This window comes from Magallana gigas, chromosome 4 (genome assembly GCF_963853765.1).
Source record: "Magallana gigas chromosome 4, xbMagGiga1.1, whole genome shotgun sequence".
Taxonomy (NCBI): Eukaryota; Metazoa; Mollusca; class Bivalvia; order Ostreida; family Ostreidae; genus Magallana; species Magallana gigas.
The window spans coordinates 2,593,247-2,610,861 of record NC_088856.1 but is presented as its reverse complement, the minus strand read 5'-3'; the positions used below and the strand labels follow the sequence as shown (position 1 = coordinate 2,610,861).

Sequence of the window (17,615 nt, the reverse complement as noted above, 5' to 3'; positions counted from 1 at the left end):
TTTATAACCTTCAAACAAAATAGTTCTGAGATAAGCGGAACATATTTTTATATCTTACGAACCAAGCTAGCCAGCTCCATTTACAAAAGGTTGCCAAGTCATTTTAAGAAAATGGTTACAAAGGCCAACCTCTGCTAAGCGGTTCTTTTTATGTTGTTTCATTTTCGGTTTATCTAATTAGCAGACGTCACCCCTCACTGACATCGGAGAGCTTGTCGTTGAACCCGTTGGCTTTCGGCCGATATGTCTACCGCAACTGAAACTCCTGACTAAGTCGAAACAGAAAACCCCCCAGAGCTGTCCAGTTGTGGCCGACTCTGTCATTCAGGACCTGAGCTATTGTTTCATACAGTAATTCAATGATTTCAGTCCAGGTCAGTTTTAGGGGAGGTGGTCATAAATTAAGTCTTTACGATAGGGGGTTCAGTTTACCTGGCGTGACGTCGTAATTTTCGGCTCAGTCGGAGTAAAATTGACGATTTTGAACTCGCTTTAACTTTTTCTTTCACTTTTATAAAGTCTGAATTTTTTCATAAATGCAACGTAAATAAGTTGCTCTTTGAAATGGTACTAATTTATAAACGTCATCTTTTATATCTAGTTATATTTCCCCGTAGTCAAAAATGCTCGGTTTTTCGTCTTTAGCATTTGTAATACAACTTGGATGCTAGTTTTGCTCGATTTTTGCACAAGTCGCGCAGTTTGATTGGATTTCCGCAAGCTATACGTAATGACAGCTAATATATCAGCCAATCAGGGAAGAGGTTACAAACTGCAGATTTAATATAGACTGGAATTCCCCCTCTCCGATGTAAACACGAAGGCCCAAAGACACTGCGTTGTATGTTTCGTGAATTCCATATGGTAAGCGACGTTTCAATGAAAAGAATTCACACAGAATCTTAAATCTTATGATTTCCCCCGTAAGAATGTCTATTTAGTTTCCTGCTATTATTATCAGGCCGCCGCGGAATCCCCAGTGAAACATGACCTTGATAACCTTACCGACGTCAACATCGGCGACATGGCAGAAGCGAACGTTATAACAGACATCAGAATAGGCAAGTCTTCACGTGCATTTTTAAACGCTGTATTGATATAAATGTTTCAAATTTATTAAGTAAAATTGTTATTAGTATATTGCTAATCTAAGATAACTTAAAAGTTTTACTGTGCAATTCGAATTTTCTCATCGTCATGCCTATATTTATACATCATACTCATAGTGTAGAGTTTCTTCCGAATTCCGTGGTATAAAAACAAAGGTTTTTTTTTAAACTAATATTTTATTATGAAACATTTTTGAATTGCAAGACTACTTGGAATTCCAAATTAATACTTTCAAAATTAAAAAGCTAAAAGTTTTTACTCACCTATAGAAATTAATAGTAAAATCACATTATTTACAATTATCATATACCAAAAGAATTTTTGATTTTGTCACTCTTATAAAACTGTAAATGAATATTTGCAATTAAGCTCCAAAATTATATAGAGTACAATAATTCTTATTTTATTTACATAATGTAACTTTGATATATTATAGTTTGATTTCATTAGCACAGATATGTACATGTACCTATATGTATACACATGTATGTATATTAATTATATATGTACATGTATCTTATTGTGTAGTGTGGTTGTATACCAACATGTTTGGTGAACCAATAATTTATAGTAAAGATACTTTGCTGCACCATATTTATTATATTTTCAGAAGTGTGTGCTGGTCATCCATCCTCATGAATGTCACTGCTGGTCGGTGTGAAAACTAAAAGATATTCCTTAAAATCTGTTTTTGATATTTGCTGGCAAATATCAAGCAATCAAACTGTGTTAACTGCTGGACAGTGAACTGGTCAATTAAAAAAATATATGATGTCAAAAAATAATTTGGCAATGGTTTATTAAAAAATAAAAATTTCTATTTTATTTTTTATTTGGTATCAAATTTTAGATTTGGAAAAAAAATGCCCAACAAATGGAGATATCATCAAATGTCTTGATGGAGAGAGAAGCTTTCCTGAAAACCTTGAATTTCTTAAAACCAAATACCCAACCTCAAAGTGGGAAAATTGCTCTGTGCGTGTTTTTCGCACAAAGATATTTAGATTAAAGAAAAAAATCAAGGATCTAAAGAAAAACAAAATTGCAGAAGGCTTATCAGAACTGCTCAGCCAAGAATTTGAATTTCCTGTTCCAAACATTGAGCTTCCAGTATTTGATGACAACATCAAAACTCAGAAGCTGAATTATCTTGTCAACAAAACAAAAGATGTTGTGTTTGAAAACCGCCAGCTAAAGAGAGAGCTTGTTGATGAACAAGAACAACTGAGCAATTTGAATTTACAAATATTTCATTATGAAAAAAAATTTATTTGTTATTGAGAGTGTTAGATTCTTGTACATTGAAACATCAAGAAACATTGTCAAAAACTAAAGATTTGAAAGTGTTAGAGAGAGAGTGTAAGCACTGGGAAAAAAAGTATGATGACTTGTCAAAAAAGCTAGATAAATCTTTAGAACATTTTGAACTTTTAAAAGAAAAAGTTAGAAAACTTGATGCCAGAAATTCAAACAAGAAGTTGAAACGTAGAGATCAGAGAATAGAAAATCAGAGAATTGAACTGGATAATAAGAATGAAGTGTTAAGAGAGAAAGAGAAAGAAATGCAAGAATTGAGAGAAGAGAGTGAAAGAAAGAATGCACAAGTAGAGAACCTCAAAAAAGAAAAGAGAAATCTGCTGGTTAAGATTTGTAGATTAAACAAAAAAAGGGAAAATGAATTTGACAATTTTATTTCTGAAAATGTTGAACAAATTATGAAACTGAGACAGGAAATCAAAATTAAAGAGGAAAAGATAATAGAGCTTGAAGAAATCAACAATGTTCTATTAAATGAGTCTAATATAACTTCTTTAGTGATGGGAAGTACACAAATGAAATTCGTGAAACAATAATGACACTAACAACTGAGTGCGGTGTTAGTTGCAAAAAAGTAAATCAAGTAATTCAAACCGTCTTAAAAAATATTACAGGCAAAACATTGTCGAGACTTCCAAGTGCTGGTGTTAGGTCTAGGTTGCTTATTGAAGCAAAACGTATTGCCCAGTGTCAGGTTGTAGATGCCATGGTTAATTCATGTGACATAGGTGATATGAAAGGTAACTGTCTGCATCAGGATGGAACTTCAAAGTTCCATAAACAATTTCAGTCATTTCAATTGACCACACCTGAACATAGGTCTTACTCAATTGGAATGACTGAAATTGGCAGTGCAGATGCTGATAGTCTGATGAAAGCTTTTCAAGCAAATATTTCTGAATTGTCAAACTGCTTACATAATGAAGACAAATCTTTCTCTAAACTTGTAGCAACTATTATTTCAACAATGTCAGACCAGGGTGCAACAAACCCAGTTTTTAATAGACAGTTAGAGGAATTGCGGCAAAGTCTTCTTCCTGATGTTCTAAAGAATTGGGATGAAATGCCAGAAATTAACAGAAAAGAAATGGGGAGGGTGGCATCACTTTTTTGCAAAATGCATGTATTTGTAAACATGGCAAGTGAAGTTGACAAGTGTTTAAGTGTTTTTGAAAACAATGTTTGTTCAGGAAAGAATCCTTACAGTTTTGATTGGAAGGAAAGTGGTGCCTCAAGACTGACTAGAACAGTTAGCAAGGAATTAACAATGCATGGCTGTGAAAAGTCAGGAGTGGGGTCCCACTTCTCCACCCACTTGAAAGAAAAAGGTGTAAAAAATAAACTTATAACCTTTAGAGGACATAGGTTTAACCATCTTTTTTATGCAGCTGGGGCTACATATCACCATTTAGCAGATATCAAAACATTTCTTGACAGTTGGTCAGATCCTAATGAATTGTTGAAAAGCATTTCTTTTGATGTGAATGAAAAAGTTTACACTAGCAGTCTTAGAGCTTTAGGTATCATAGACAAAATAATTACAGGTCCCTTCTGGAGGGTTATTGAGAAAACAGAAAATATTTTGGATTTGAACCCTGTGCTTCTCAACATGAAGTTGAACTTACAAGACTTGTCACAAGATGCATCACCTTCTCTTGAAGGCCATTTAATTTTTCCGGAGGAGAGTGTGCATAAAGATGAGGTGTATGATTCTCTCTTTGAGAACACAGATGATGCAGTATTTGAAACATATACTCAAATGGCTTTAGAATTGGCTTTAGGTGGCATGTTGTTGATACTTGAGAGGCAAGCAAAAGATCAACTTCCTGGTGGAATATATTATGAACCATCTGAAACTGATCAATTGAGAGCCGCTGCAGTACCAACAACAAACACATGTTCTGAAAGAGATTTTGCCCAACTAGATGTTTTAATGAGACTTAAACCATCAGCTTCTACAACTGCATATGAGTCTGTAATCATGTGGACTAACAATAAAACATCTACTTGGTTAAATTCTCTTTCAAATAGTGAAAAAAACTCCATTATTTAATGATGCAAGAAAATCTGCACCTGAAATAATGGAGTTAATAAAAAAAAGACAAAGGTCTTTGTATGAAACAAAACTTGAAATTTTAAGAGCTAAACAAGAAAAAAGAGTCATGCAAGAAAATAAAATGTACAACCAAAAGGTAAAGCTAACAAATAAATTGACAGATGTTGGTGGTTTATGGCAGAAAAGAGATGACATCCAGTCTTACAAATTAAAGGTGTCTCAAGAATCTAACAAAGACCAGCTGTTAAGAGATGCATTAGTTGCACAATTGCAGTTTAGAAAAAATATTCTTTCAAGCAAAGGCCCTAAAAATATTTTTCAACAAAGCAGTAAAGGCGTTGTGTATTCTATTGAAGATCTAGAACATAATCTGGTAAAAGTTATGCAAATTAATGAACATTTGGAAGAGGTGTCTGAAAATTCTAAACTCTCTTACCATCCTTTAAGTCAGGTTGAACAAAAATTTAATGAATCAAAAACAAATTTAGCTGAGAGACTAAAAGAAAATAGGAGAAAAATAACAATCAAACAACAATCACTTCTTCTTCCAAGTTTTATTGAGTCTCCTTCCAAATTAGTTGGAAAGAAAATTCTTCATAAATTAAAAGATCAAACTTCAAATGAAGTTTGTTGGTACAAGGGGGAAGTTTTGTGTGTAAAAAGATTGAATGGAAGGATGACAAAGTATGAATGCTTGTATGAAGGTGATATGGAAGCATGTGAATTCCCATTGTTAATTGATTTCCAAAAAGGTGAAATTATAATTCAAGATTAGACACACTGTATAACATAATACATGTGCATGTACTTTGCTTGCATGTAATATATCTAAGGCCCTAATATGTAATGTATCTAAATTATTAAATATATATACAAGACTAAGATACTTGTTGGATTTTTTGTTTTGGTCATTATATTAGTTTCTAATAATATGTCACTTAAAATTTACACATATATAGTTATAATTGATATATACATGTATTATTAGCAATTGATGGTAATTACTTTTATTAATTAAAGTTAATTAATAACAAAAATTTATCTTAAGCATCAATATTTAAAACTAATAAATTACTTAACATATTTTATAGGAAATTTTAACTACTTGCGGGAATTATATTTAGATAAATCTTCATAATTTGTGTATAACTTACCTGATGACCATATTTGGAAATATGCAAATTTCCGCCATTTTGGCGGCCATTTTGAAATTATGCAAATTATGATGCAATTAAAATACAGCTTGAAACATGACAATTTTAAAAATATACAGTTTGCTAAGACTTTAAACAAGATTTATATTTAATTTTGAAATTTAAATAGCAAAAATGCAAAAAAATTACAATTTTGGTGCCATTTTTTCCTACACATTGCATAATATAAATCATTACAAAAAGCCGTAGAATACTCAACTTTAAAATCTTATATCTTTGCTTCTAGATGGAATATTTCAATGAAATAAAGTTTTTTGGTTTTGTTAAAGATTCCTCTTTCAATATAATTAAACATGAATCGAAAGTAAATAGCTGGAGATTTCACATGAACCCCCTAATTACGAGGATGTCCATGAAATGACCAGGCAAGCTATTTCAGTAATACATGTCAGCTTCCTCCAAAATAAATCTTTATGTAATTTATTACACCTCCAAAAAATCTTTCTGTAATTTATTACATTATTACTTGACCAACACAAATTCTTATCATAATAATGATTTCGCTTGAATTAAAGGAATAAATAAGATATATAATGTATGTTTAAACAACCAATCTTAGTGCTGATGCAACAGTTATCTGTCCTTTTCAAAGTTAATATAGAAGCTTTCTTCACACACCATTTTTCTAATAGAGAGTTAAAAATGATGCTATTAATGAACATCACATGTAGTTTATAAAAAGAAATGGGATCCCTGAAATAATGTTCCACCTTCTGCCTGATTTTTTTCATGGACACCCTCTAATAATGAGGCAAATATCTAAGAAAAAACTTTGGGAACCATAAACATAAATAAGACTTCAACAGCTGTTGAAGCCAAGGAGAACAGTCACCATATGTATTAGACATCTTGCACCACATGTTGGTTGTATCTTTCTTTCTTTTTATCATATATAAATTTTGTTCTTTTCAATAACAATAACAAAATGGATACAGTACAATTTTATAAACACTGCAATAGAAAAATACTATCTAAAATGTGTTTTTTTTTAATCCAAAGGCTTCCCCTTTAAGTTTTAAAACTAAAAACTGTCCTTTTATCAGCTAAACTACAACTATTGAAATACAATAACATTTATTTCACAAGTTATTTCAAATTGCTGCCCATATATTCATCTGCTACCTGTACACTGAGATGACACATAATATATTGTACATCTATGAATTGGTACATTTAATATTCATATTTAATATTTACATCATGTCATTTCATATTTATACTCCTACTGCTACAATTATCAGTAGAAAAGTATATCAAGCACTTGAACAAAAATGGTGTCAGAATTTTTCAAAGCACAGAAAATAGACAAATGATTGCATTAACAGACAACGTCACTGTCACAGAAGGGGCTTCAAAGGTCCAATAGAGTCATGATCTTGTCTCATTGTCCGACTCAAGGCATATAGTCTGACACAAGAACCATGGGCCTTCTTCCCCGACACAAAAACTCCCATCATTTCCTACTTTCCCTTCATGGGCCCTATTCCCTAACACAAGAGTTCACATAATATTTGTTTCTCTCCCCCTTGCTGAGCCTCGTTCTCTGACACAACAGATCACATAAATTTGTTATTTCCCTTTGTTGAGTCTCGTTCTCTGAGTTGAAAGTTCACAACACTTTTCTTTTTCCATTTTATTTTTCCTCTGTTCTCTGACACAAAATTTCACACAATGATTTTTTCTTTCCTTGCTGAAGCTTCAGTCTGTGACACAAGAGTTCACATCATTTTCTTCTTCCCCCTCCCTGGGCCTCGGCCCCTGCCCCGCCCTCGGCCACGCTTGGCTGGTTTCTTGCTCCTCCCCATACACTTGGAGCAGTACCAGGACTCCTCCTCTGCTGGCTCCTCCTTCACCCCAACACAAGGCCTGTCAATCAAAGACAAACAGGTTATAATCAGGTTATATAAACCCAACATACCAACAAGTGAAAATATCAAACTAATATGTATTCTCTGCAGCTAATGATAGATATACAAAGAGTGTCTTTATGGACTGTTTTATGAAAACAGAAGCATGAATGTTTGATGAAATGGGACATAACAGCATTTGTTTAATAAACATCAATAAATTATCTGCCAATTAAAAATTTGCCAGACTACATTAATTTGCCTTCAAAAAGAGCTGTAATTCAGTTATCTGATAATAATCATGATATGGCTAATTGATGCATGACTGTATTATAGTTCGTGTACTGAAAGCTTTGTTTTTAACCGAATTAGAGAGAAAAAATTGACTGACCAATGATACCAGTCGTCACAGATGTCGCAGCCAATCATTGGACTCCCGTCGTCCGGCATCTTACAGGCCGGACAGATCCACACCTTCTGTCCAGACTCGTCCTACAATCAGAGACCATCAATTCTATAAATTTCATAATTACAATTTTTTTACCCAGTTTTCTGTCATTAATTCTTTAGACAAATTAACTCAGTAATACTGAATAAACTAAATTAAAAAAATACACATGACATTGTTACTTTTTATTCAGAAAAAGAAAATGGACACAAATTTTAAAGCATAAAATGTAAAAATTAACTTTAAATAACATTTCCATTTTTAATGAAATAAACACAAGTTAGTTCACAAACAAACCACATTCTGTTAAGGACAAAACATTATAAACAGACTGTGGGTGATACAGACAAAAGCTGATCAGACTCACGTAGAAGGTGGTGACTGTCTCTGCTATCACTGTCCTCTGTACTCCTGCCTTGGCGGAGGCAGCTCCTGGCATGCTGGGGGGTGGCATTGGAGGGATAACCTCACTCTTCACTGTCATAGGGGTGGGTGAGGGGGAAGGAGATGATGGGGAGGGGCTCCTAGAGGTTATATGACCAGGCGTGGATGGTTTTGTATTCGATGGTGACACAGAGGCTCTATAGGGGCTAGGAGAGGGAGGGGGTGAGTGCTGTGGGGAGGGGGATCTTCCAGGGGAAGGGGTACGGACAGGGGACTGGGAATTAGATTTAGATCTGGCATAAGACATAACTGATTCTGCTGAGGGAGAAGGAGATCTAAGTGGAGAATTGGAGGGGGATGGGGTGAAGGTTTTGCGGGTGGAGGCAGGAGAAGGGGTAAATCTCTGTAACTCCTCCTCCTCATCTCTCACCACTGTCTCGTGATCAGAGTCGGGTTCAAAGTCAGTCTCAGGGGTAGGGGCTCTGGGTACAGGTGTAGGGACTTTCGGGGGTGGAGGGGTGGGGGATTTTCTTGAGGGTGGTGGGGTTGGCTCTTTCTTTGGAGGAGGAGGTGTTGGAGTTTTTGCGGGTGGGGGTGTGGGGGTTTTGATAAAGGGGGCAAAGAGACCTTGTGGAGATGGCTTCTTTGGTGGGGGAGGGGTCGGAGATTTTGAGGGTGAAGATGAAAATGGTGTTGGTTGTCTTGATATAGGCAAAGGAGCGAACAGGGGCTGATCTACACTCTCTTGCTTGACAGGGAGGTACGGGGAGGCTGCCTTAGCTTCTCTCTTCTTTTCTCTTTCTCTTTTCTTCTCCTTCTTTCTCTCTTTCTCTACATCCCTGGGCGTTGATCCACCTCTAGATTGTGGAGATGCAGAACTCCTGTCTGACAAGGGGGGTAATGCCTTGATCACCCTGAAAAAACAAGTTTATGTACATTGTAGGTAGGTAATTAAAACATCAATAGCATGAAATTTAATGATAAATTATTTGTCCGTAGAAACATGGCTTACAGTTTTAGTTCTGGTCTGGGTGAACTCTGGGCACTGTCGTTGGGCGGAGACTTCAATGACCCCTCGGACATGTAATTCACCGTGGTCGATGATGGAGAACTACCAATCCTTATCTTTAGTTTGGACACATTTGGAATGTAGCCAGGCTGGAAAAAGAAAGATTCGTTCATACTTATAACACTTTGACAGGAACACCCTTCTTTAAAGTTATTTCTTACAACTTCAGAAACAATATAATTTAAAATGTGCTGTTTACCTCTTTATTTTTCTCTTTGTCCTTTTTTCTCTCCCTGTCTTTATCCTTATCTTTATTCTTTTTCTTCTTCTCCTTATCTCTCTTCTTTTCTTTCTTCTTTTCCTTGTGTTCCTAAAATTAATGAAATATTGAAATTTTTTACCTCTGTTAAACACTGTGATTAATCCAAATATCTTTCAAATACAAGAGGGGAATTAAAAAAATATCTGATTATCTACCGGTATATGTCTTTATTGGATCCTGTATTGACCTTAGACCTATCTTGTTTTGACACCTACCTTTGACCTTTCTTTATCTCTGCTTTTTTCTTTCCCCTTCTCTCCCTCCTTGCTCTCCATATCTTTATCTACAAACTCGACACTAAACATCTTCTGTGGGGACAGGGTTACCTCCTGTTTTACTGGAGCCTTGGGACTCTCGGGGAAGTCGTACACATTGGGGGGACCTGCGACCTCATCTGGGGGCTCCACTTTAATGCTCTCATTGACTGGCTCCTTGGCTTTCAGTTTATCCTTCAGTTTGTCTCTGACTTCTACCTTAGAGTCATCCTTCTGCTTCTGTGTCTTTTCCTTCTTCTTCTTTTTTTGCTCCGGTACATCAAACAGAGGACCACTATCCTCAATCATCTCTTTCTTCACCGACACAGATGGAGGACCATCACTGCTGTCCTCGATGGCCGGGTTAGTGTCCTCCTGCTCCGATTCCACCAGCTCTGAAATCTTCTCTGCCTTTTCTTCCTTGTCCTTTGCTTGTTCCTGTTCCCCTTCTTCTAATGTCTTTTTCAATACCGCCTCAATACACAAGTCAATGTTCATTTCCCGAGCTCGCTTCTTCTCTGGGCTCAGTGGTGGTCTTCCTCTCCCACGGTTGGATTTAGAGGCAGACTCTTTGCCTTTACTCAGGTCCAGTGGTAGATCTGCATCACTGGATTTCTTCTCCATGCTCTCTTTTGGGGCTGAAGCTGGGGGTGGTTTTCTAGACAAATCCAACACATCACTGGCAAACATCTCCTCCATGGTAGAGAGTACAGGAATATTTTTTGTCTCTTTCTTTTTTTCGGGAGTTTTTAGCAGGCTTTTGTCCTTTGGAGGTCTACCACGGCCCCTGGGACTGCTTCCTGACTGGGCGGGACTTTTACCCTGACCTGGTGACTTTGGGGCTCGGGGTGACTTTGACCTTGACCGAGGTCGTCCAACTTTCTTTTTCTTTGATGGAACTTGTAATGATGAACCAGAAACAGATATTTTGTTCTTTGGCTTGGTGGGTGCTGTGAAGGATTTGGACAATAATTCAGACCCTGATACCTCATCATCCTTCTGTTGAGGAATTTTCTCACTGCTGCCATCTGGGAAAATCATTATTTCCTCCACTGTCTGGGATTTTTCTTTTCTTGATGTTTCAGTTTTACCAAAATCTCCAGCATCTGTTGTTTTTTCTGATCGACTCACAGGAGTAGCTGGTCTAGTGTCCCCTTTATCTTTCTTAAAGATTTTACTGACTGAAGGTTTGTCATGGCCTGCCTTCTTGAATCCTTGGGGTGGGGTTCTGGCATCAGGTAACTTTCCTCCTTTGGTAGGGGTCAGATCCCCTGTGTTTGTGATTGACACACTTTTCATCTCATACTGAGAATGCATGGCTTCTTCTGGTAAAGCACCATTCGTCAACCTAAAATTTAATAAACACAATTCAAAATTGCTTAGTTGTAAAACAATCTATATTTATCTAATATATCTAACATATGTTTTGTATCTCTACATTTTAAGAAATCACATTGCTTATAAGCTTTTGATATAATATACAGTTATCTGATGTACAGTGTATGTAGTTTACTATACACGGGGATTGTTATACATGTACCTTGTTGGTTCTTCAAGCAAATTACCTGGGTCTTTTCTTGGGAAGGCTTCCTTCTATTGGACTTGTCATCATCCTTTTGTCACCAGGAACCGAGAGACTGTCTGTGACCTCTCCTTGACCTCCGACCCCAGTCTGACCTTGATCCATCTGCATGGCTGTGGGCCCCTCACCCTGACTCTGGAGCTGGTCTGCTTCATTCTCTACTTCATCTACAACACCAAATGAATGGTCTAGGATTAAAAAGGATCAAGGTGTGAATTTGTTTGGGTAGAAATAGAGGTTTAACCCTCCTTACCCTCAGGGGTAGGATACAACAGAGGCATATAGTCCTCAATGTGCTCCTCACGAGACAGGAGCTCCTTGTGACCAGGCTTAGGGATCTGGAGATTGCTCTTCTTTGGAGCTGGAAATTGGACAACTTCATGAGCAAAGGGCAGCGGTTCTACATGGCGGACATATTCCTCTAACTCACTCAGACTTATTCCCATGTTTCTGAAGGCCAGACCCACATCATCCAGAGTGGGGGTTGTTCTTCCAACTGTTAACAGAACAAATATTTATATAGTCAGTAAATAACAAAATTACATCCACTCACTCAATCATGAGGTATCTGGGATAGACATTAACTTTTCAATCACTTGCCTCAAAAGTGAACTGGAATTCTGACTTGCCAGAATGTTAAAATTGGTAGGCCAAATATAACAATTTATATTAAGGTCAGACGACACGTTCCTCGAGAATCTTTTTTTGCATCTCCTCGTAATAAAGAGTTCCAATAAAAAATACTTTATAATTACTTTAAAAATGATTAAAATTTACTTAGATGTGGTTATATGTCTATATGGTCAAGTGGTTAGAACCATGGCCGCTCACTGTCAGAAGCGTATAGGTTCTAGAGGTCGAGAGTTCAAAGCCCCGCTCCGGCGGAGATATAGTTCTAATATTGTGAATTTCGCTGTGGTATAGATGTATTTATTTTTATATCAGCAATTCAAGTGTATTTTCAAGAAGATTATATAGGAAATTGCATACTCTATTATTTTGCAGAAATGCTTGGTAAGGTACCCTAATTTTTTGCAAGAAGGCTTGTCAAAGTAGTAGTAAACCATTAACAAATTCCTAAAAAAAGTTATCTTAAATTGAGGAACGTGTCGTCTGACCTTAATTGATTTTATTTGAGCAACTAACAAATATGATGACCAAATATTTTTATTTCGTAAGCTCAGTTGCTAGATAAAAATTTGATAACCCAGAATTTTGGGCATATTAAACCTCATTCAATTTCAATAACATGTCTTGATACTTTTCAATTGATGCTTCTCCCCTAACAAATTATTAACCAAAAAGACTGCATGCAAAGCCATTTGAAACTACGTACATCATGATATATAGTTTTATCAAAAGAATGCAACATAATTATGAGATGAGGGCATAATTTATTTGAACTAGCAGGGATTGTAGAATTAAATTTTATCAGTGATTAAGCGATAATACTGGACAATTTATCTAAAATTAACACTGAGAGTTTCAATATGCAAATGAAGTTGTAACGTTACATTAATGAATTATTTTCATTAAATATTTCTATAAAAGTTTTCATTTGCCGGGTCGGACAAGTAAGTTCATAATTTCACTTGCCCAAAATATAATGTAATCCCTGGGTAGAAGTTGAATCTTTTGCATGGTGCTTTTGAAATAATTTTTAAAAAACCCTCAAATGAATGTACTGGCTTTTAAGTCAAAATAGAAATATTGCACCCAGATAAAAAAAATTCAGTTATAAAGTGTTTTAGTACTGAGCAGTCAATGCATTAGGAAAAATTGAAAATTTTAATCAAATCTTGTACCTATTAAGTAGATTAGGTAAAAGTACTTTTGGAATAATGACTTTTTTTTCATAAGTTAATTTTCACAAAGAGTTCCTATTCCATACATAAATATAAAACATTTATTTCATCATAATTAGCTATGACTATGACTATGACTATGCAATGAAGTTTAAACTTCGTATTACTACTGATTAAATGATTCATGACATACACTGTTCGGCATATCTGTGGGTGACTTTAGCGAGCTGTAACATGTAGCGCCCCATCACATCCGTCAACAGTTCCAGCGGAGTGGACTGGGCGGCATTCCAGCCGACACTCTGGCATAACTGTGCCAGAGCAATTCTTAGTATACCCTGGCAATACTCTTCCGACATCTGAAGCAAGAGACAACATATCTAATTACTCAAATGTAAAGAAAACACAGTTATCATTAATTATTGTGCTATTTGTTGGGACTACAAATTATAGTCTTGCTGAGATTAAGTTAATATCATTTTCTAACCCATATAGGATTCTTAAAATGTTGCCCCCCCCCCCTGCATTAACAATAGGATAAATAAAAGAATATGACCGAGTACCAATGATTTGAAAAAAAAATGTTGTAGTCTTTAGGTATTGTATGTTTGGTCAAATTTTGAATAATCTTCGATACTATTGATGCACAGGGGCTTGTGTAGAAAAAGAAACATCGTTATAAAAGTGGGTACCACTACCTCGGAGGAAAAATAACAAGGGAGGACGCCATCTTGGATACCGCCTTGCTTCATCAGCTAATTTCTCATTTAAATTGTTAAACTAGACACATGCACCAATTCGTATTCCTTCATAAATGATTCTTCTTTAAGATCTCACCTCCAGTTTAATTCTATTTACGTCTACATCAACAAATTTTATCTTTTTCTCGCGTAAACATCCGAAATCGACAACTCCCTGGCTTTTTCCATAACCAATGGTATGACAGAGATCTCACGTGCCATACTTTCGCAAAAGCCAGGGAGTTGTCGATTTTGAATGTTTACGTGAGAAATCAACAAGTTTGTCAATGTTGGTGTAAAAAAGAACTAAAGCGAAGGTTATATCTCAAAGTAAAATCATTTACGAAGGAATTCGAATGGGCACATGTCTATTTTATCAATTTAAATGAAAAATTAGCTGATGAAGTGAGGCGGTATCGAAGATGGCGTCCTCCCTTGTTATTTTTCCTCCGAGGTATCCACTTTTTTAACGATTTTTTTTTTTTTTTTTAATACAAAATCCCCTGTGATTGATGCATGCAACATGTATTATTTAAAACATCACGTTAATGGTATGGGCATGATTTTAAATAGACAAATATAGAAAAGTTTTTCATATTGACACATCTTATGAATGCAAATCAAATGTGTATTACTATGTAACATACTTCTAGTTGATAATTCTAAGGTCTCGAATAGTGCTGTTTTCAGGCCATCACTGACTTCATTCTACAGAGCTTCCATGTAGAGTTTTATGATTATTCTAATTTTTCGCTAATTCTTTACGTGTTAATTTAAAGCAAATCATTTTGTAATGCATTCGGGCCAAAAATGAAAACTAAAATTTATTCCATTTTTGCATGAATCAATGTTTAAAAGACTCTTGAAATTTTATATATACCGACCCCGAGTTATAATTTTTTTTTTTTTAAAGATATCTGTTTATCTTATTGTTGTGTCATAACTCTCTAAAATTTTTATTCTTATATGAATATTTCTAAACGCATATAAAAAAAATAATCAGATTAATTGATATCCAGGGTCATATAATTTAAAATATTTTTTTTTACATCGGGTGTGATATTTTGTCTTAAAACATTAACTTCACCAAGATTTAGAGGAATTCTGGGACATACTTTCGATGGTGACGGAAGTTTACACACACATACGCTAATTCAAGTTGTGTTTCAGGTAAAACACAGACTATCCTAAGTTGTGTTACTGTTATGTATTTATGCTGATTTAGTTCTTGGTTTACACTTTCAGATAATGTATTTATTGACAATACTTGTCCTTATTTTCAGAAAAACAAGGGCACCGGCATGCCAAAATAGAAGTTAGATAAATTATATCTCGTTACTTAATAAATCGTCAAAATGGGAATATTTGACTCTCTTGCGAAGTGGCTGGGATTGAAGAAGAAAGAGGCCAACGTTCTTGTAGTAGGGCTGGACAACAGTGGAAAGACTACTATCATTAACCAGTTAAAACCAGCAGAGTCCAAGTCGCATGACATAGTGCCAACTATTGGTTTCACAGTGGAAAAATTCTCAGGAAAATCCTTATCCTTTACGGCCTTTGACATGTCAGGTCAAGGTCGTTATCGCAACCTTTGGGAGCACTATTACAAGGAATGCCAAGGCATAATCTTTGTCATTGATAGCAGTGATCGGTTACGCATGGTGGTCGCTCAGGAAGAATTAGAACAGTTACTCAATCATCCTGACATTGTGGGAAAACGCATACCCATTCTTTTTTATGCCAATAAGATGGACATGAGAGATGCGTTGTCCGCTGTAAAAGTGGCCCATCTCCTGAACTTGGACAAAATCAGTACAAAGCCGTGGCATATATGTGCATCTAATGCATTGACAGGAGAAGGGCTCAGTGAAGGGGTAGAATGGATAACAGGGCAACTGAAAGAAATTGTCAACGCCAAATGAAGTGTTAGTTAGTTGATGTACAAAGCACTTTATAATGGTTGTTAGTTTGGCCAATGAAATATTGTTATTGATCTGTTCATGAACATGTACTTATTTAGTTTAAGAGAACTGCATTGGAAACATGACCTAAATGTGCACACGCACTTATCTTAGTGATTTCTGTTATTGATGCCAGGTTATTATAGAACTTATGTCACTAAAACTCTGGTTAATATTGGTACCTTTTATCATGTTTATAGTTGACAAAATGAAAACATATGGAAAAGGTTATCATTAATTCTTTTGTATTGACATTTAAGCAACTTCCCTATTTCATGGTGTACCAAACAGCCAATATACATACTACCTGCCAATTGATCTAAAATTGGCCACTATTGTAGATTCATCTAGAAATCATATATAATTAAATTAGACAACTTTGTCATAATGAAGTGATGATCTGTCGCAGATGAAGTTCGAGGTTCTGTTCATCAGAGCAGGTGCTCATAAGTGCTCACCTAAATTCCCTATCCCTATAACATACAGCTGAAAAAAAATTGATAGATGGATTTCAAATGTGTATTGAAAGGGAATTTATCATCAAAATAAGCAGGAAAAAATCTGTTTCCTATACATAGCTTACAGTTGATATTCCATCCAAAAGTTATGTCCGTCCTGATCCTCACAAACATATCAATATCTGGTTGTTATCTACATTTTATTTTTCAGACTTGTATTTTTTCAAGATCACATGATATGTATGAATGGTAAATGTACTACAAAGAATGAAATGAAATAAATATTCTACTGCATTTACATGTAATTTAACTGAATTTTTTATTCTTTATTTTATCAATTAAACAATTTATTCGTGATCTGAAATGTTTGGAGATTTCTGATATATTTTACAGTACTGATATCTAGGAAAAATGAAGAGATATTGATGGTTCCGCTTCCACACTTGGATAAACATTCCATGTGACCATGATGTGTTCATTTTTATTTTCGACGTTTAGTTAAAAATATGTTAACCTGACATTTTTTCCCAATGAATTATTTTCATGTCAGGTTCACAAATCCTTAAGTGTACTTTTTAAGGTACTTGTATTATTGTGAGAGATAAGACTAAGTTTATTGATCCTAAAGTTTAATGGGCCATCAGTTGCTAATATGCATGACCTTCTATCTTTGGAAGACTTGTTTTCATTCAACAAAAGGATTTTAACTTGCAAAGATTTAAACCCTACAAATATACAATTTGCTTTAAAATATAAATATGCCATAGTATGCCCCAGAACTTTTGAAAACAATATTTAAGTATGGTAACCTTTGATATGAATAAAAAGACTGCACAAGTTGTTATCCACTTGTCATAGCTAATAGAATGGAACATTTGATGTTTGTAAAGCAAATGAAACGTCCCCAAAAAGTGGCATAATATGTAAAAATGTGAAATTGTTATTTAAACGAAGTTGTAAGTATGGTGCATCCTCTTATATTTTTTCTTTCAGTACTAGATTTGTTCGCCAAAGCAAAGGTTAAATTTTTCGCTCCCCAAAAAGAAATAATGTACATGTATTTATACACACGAGAGAAAAAAATGTACTACTTTATCACGAGGATCTA

At 35.2% G+C, this 17,615-nt stretch overlaps 2 protein-coding genes, 2 long non-coding RNA genes and 2 pseudogenes across 5 annotated transcripts; 5 read left to right on the top strand and 1 right to left on the bottom strand.

Annotated features, from left to right (window-relative positions):
• Positions 1 to 135: 135 nt before the first annotated feature.
• Positions 136 to 8,065, top strand: LOC136274353 (uncharacterized). Its single transcript, XR_010712645.1, has 2 exons — positions 136 to 374; positions 7,917 to 8,065. It is a non-coding gene; the product is annotated as an uncharacterized lncRNA (long non-coding RNA).
• On the top strand, positions 420 to 1,928 carry LOC136274352 (uncharacterized). The gene is made up of 2 exons (XR_010712644.1): positions 420 to 864; positions 962 to 1,928. It is a non-coding gene; the product is annotated as an uncharacterized lncRNA (long non-coding RNA).
• On the top strand, positions 1,962 to 3,879 carry LOC136274638 (uncharacterized; annotated as a pseudogene).
• Positions 4,120 to 5,414, top strand: LOC136274351 (uncharacterized; annotated as a pseudogene).
• LOC105337118 (transcription initiation factor TFIID subunit 3) lies at positions 6,772 to 14,941 on the bottom strand. 2 transcript variants are annotated; one of them, XM_034449086.2, is made up of 10 exons: positions 14,736 to 14,941; positions 13,542 to 13,707; positions 11,797 to 12,039; positions 11,527 to 11,710; positions 9,923 to 11,309; positions 9,645 to 9,755; positions 9,389 to 9,534; positions 8,360 to 9,290; positions 7,936 to 8,036; positions 6,772 to 7,563 (listed from the first exon to the last, which is right to left on the bottom strand). In XM_034449086.2, the coding sequence occupies exons 2-10, from the start codon at positions 13,705 to 13,707 to the stop codon at positions 7,416 to 7,418; spliced, it is 3,417 nt and encodes a 1,138-aa protein (XP_034304977.2). In that variant the 5' UTR covers positions 14,736 to 14,941; the 3' UTR covers positions 6,772 to 7,415. The 2 variants fall into 2 exon arrangements, with proteins under 2 accessions (XP_034304977.2, XP_065936980.1); XM_066080908.1 differs by lacking the exon at positions 14,736 to 14,941 and adding an exon at positions 14,047 to 14,227.
• Positions 14,942 to 15,110: 169 nt separating this feature from the next.
• Positions 15,111 to 16,805, top strand: LOC105333845 (ADP-ribosylation factor-like protein 6). The gene is made up of 2 exons (XM_011437049.4): positions 15,111 to 15,258; positions 15,372 to 16,805. Exon 2 carries the CDS (start codon positions 15,444 to 15,446, stop codon positions 16,008 to 16,010), a length of 567 nt encoding a protein of 188 aa, XP_011435351.1. The 5' UTR covers positions 15,111 to 15,258; positions 15,372 to 15,443; the 3' UTR covers positions 16,011 to 16,805.
• The last annotated feature ends 810 nt before the right edge of the window (positions 16,806 to 17,615 follow it).

Coding starts and splice junctions, on each gene's coding strand:
- LOC105337118 (XM_066080908.1), bottom strand. CDS start 14,100: ATGAAGCAAGGCGGTATCCAAGATGGCGTCCTCCCTTGTTATTTTTCC. Junction 11,310..11,526: donor CTTCCCAAGAAAAGACCCAG/GTAATTTGCTTG, acceptor ATTAAATTTTAG/GTTGACGAATGGTGCTTTAC. Junction 7,564..7,935: donor TGTGACGACTGGTATCATTG/GTCAGTCAATTT, acceptor TTTGATTGACAG/GCCTTGTGTTGGGGTGAAGG.
- LOC105333845 (XM_011437049.4), top strand. CDS start 15,444: ATGGGAATATTTGACTCTCTTGCGAAGTGGCTGGGATTGAAGAAGAAA.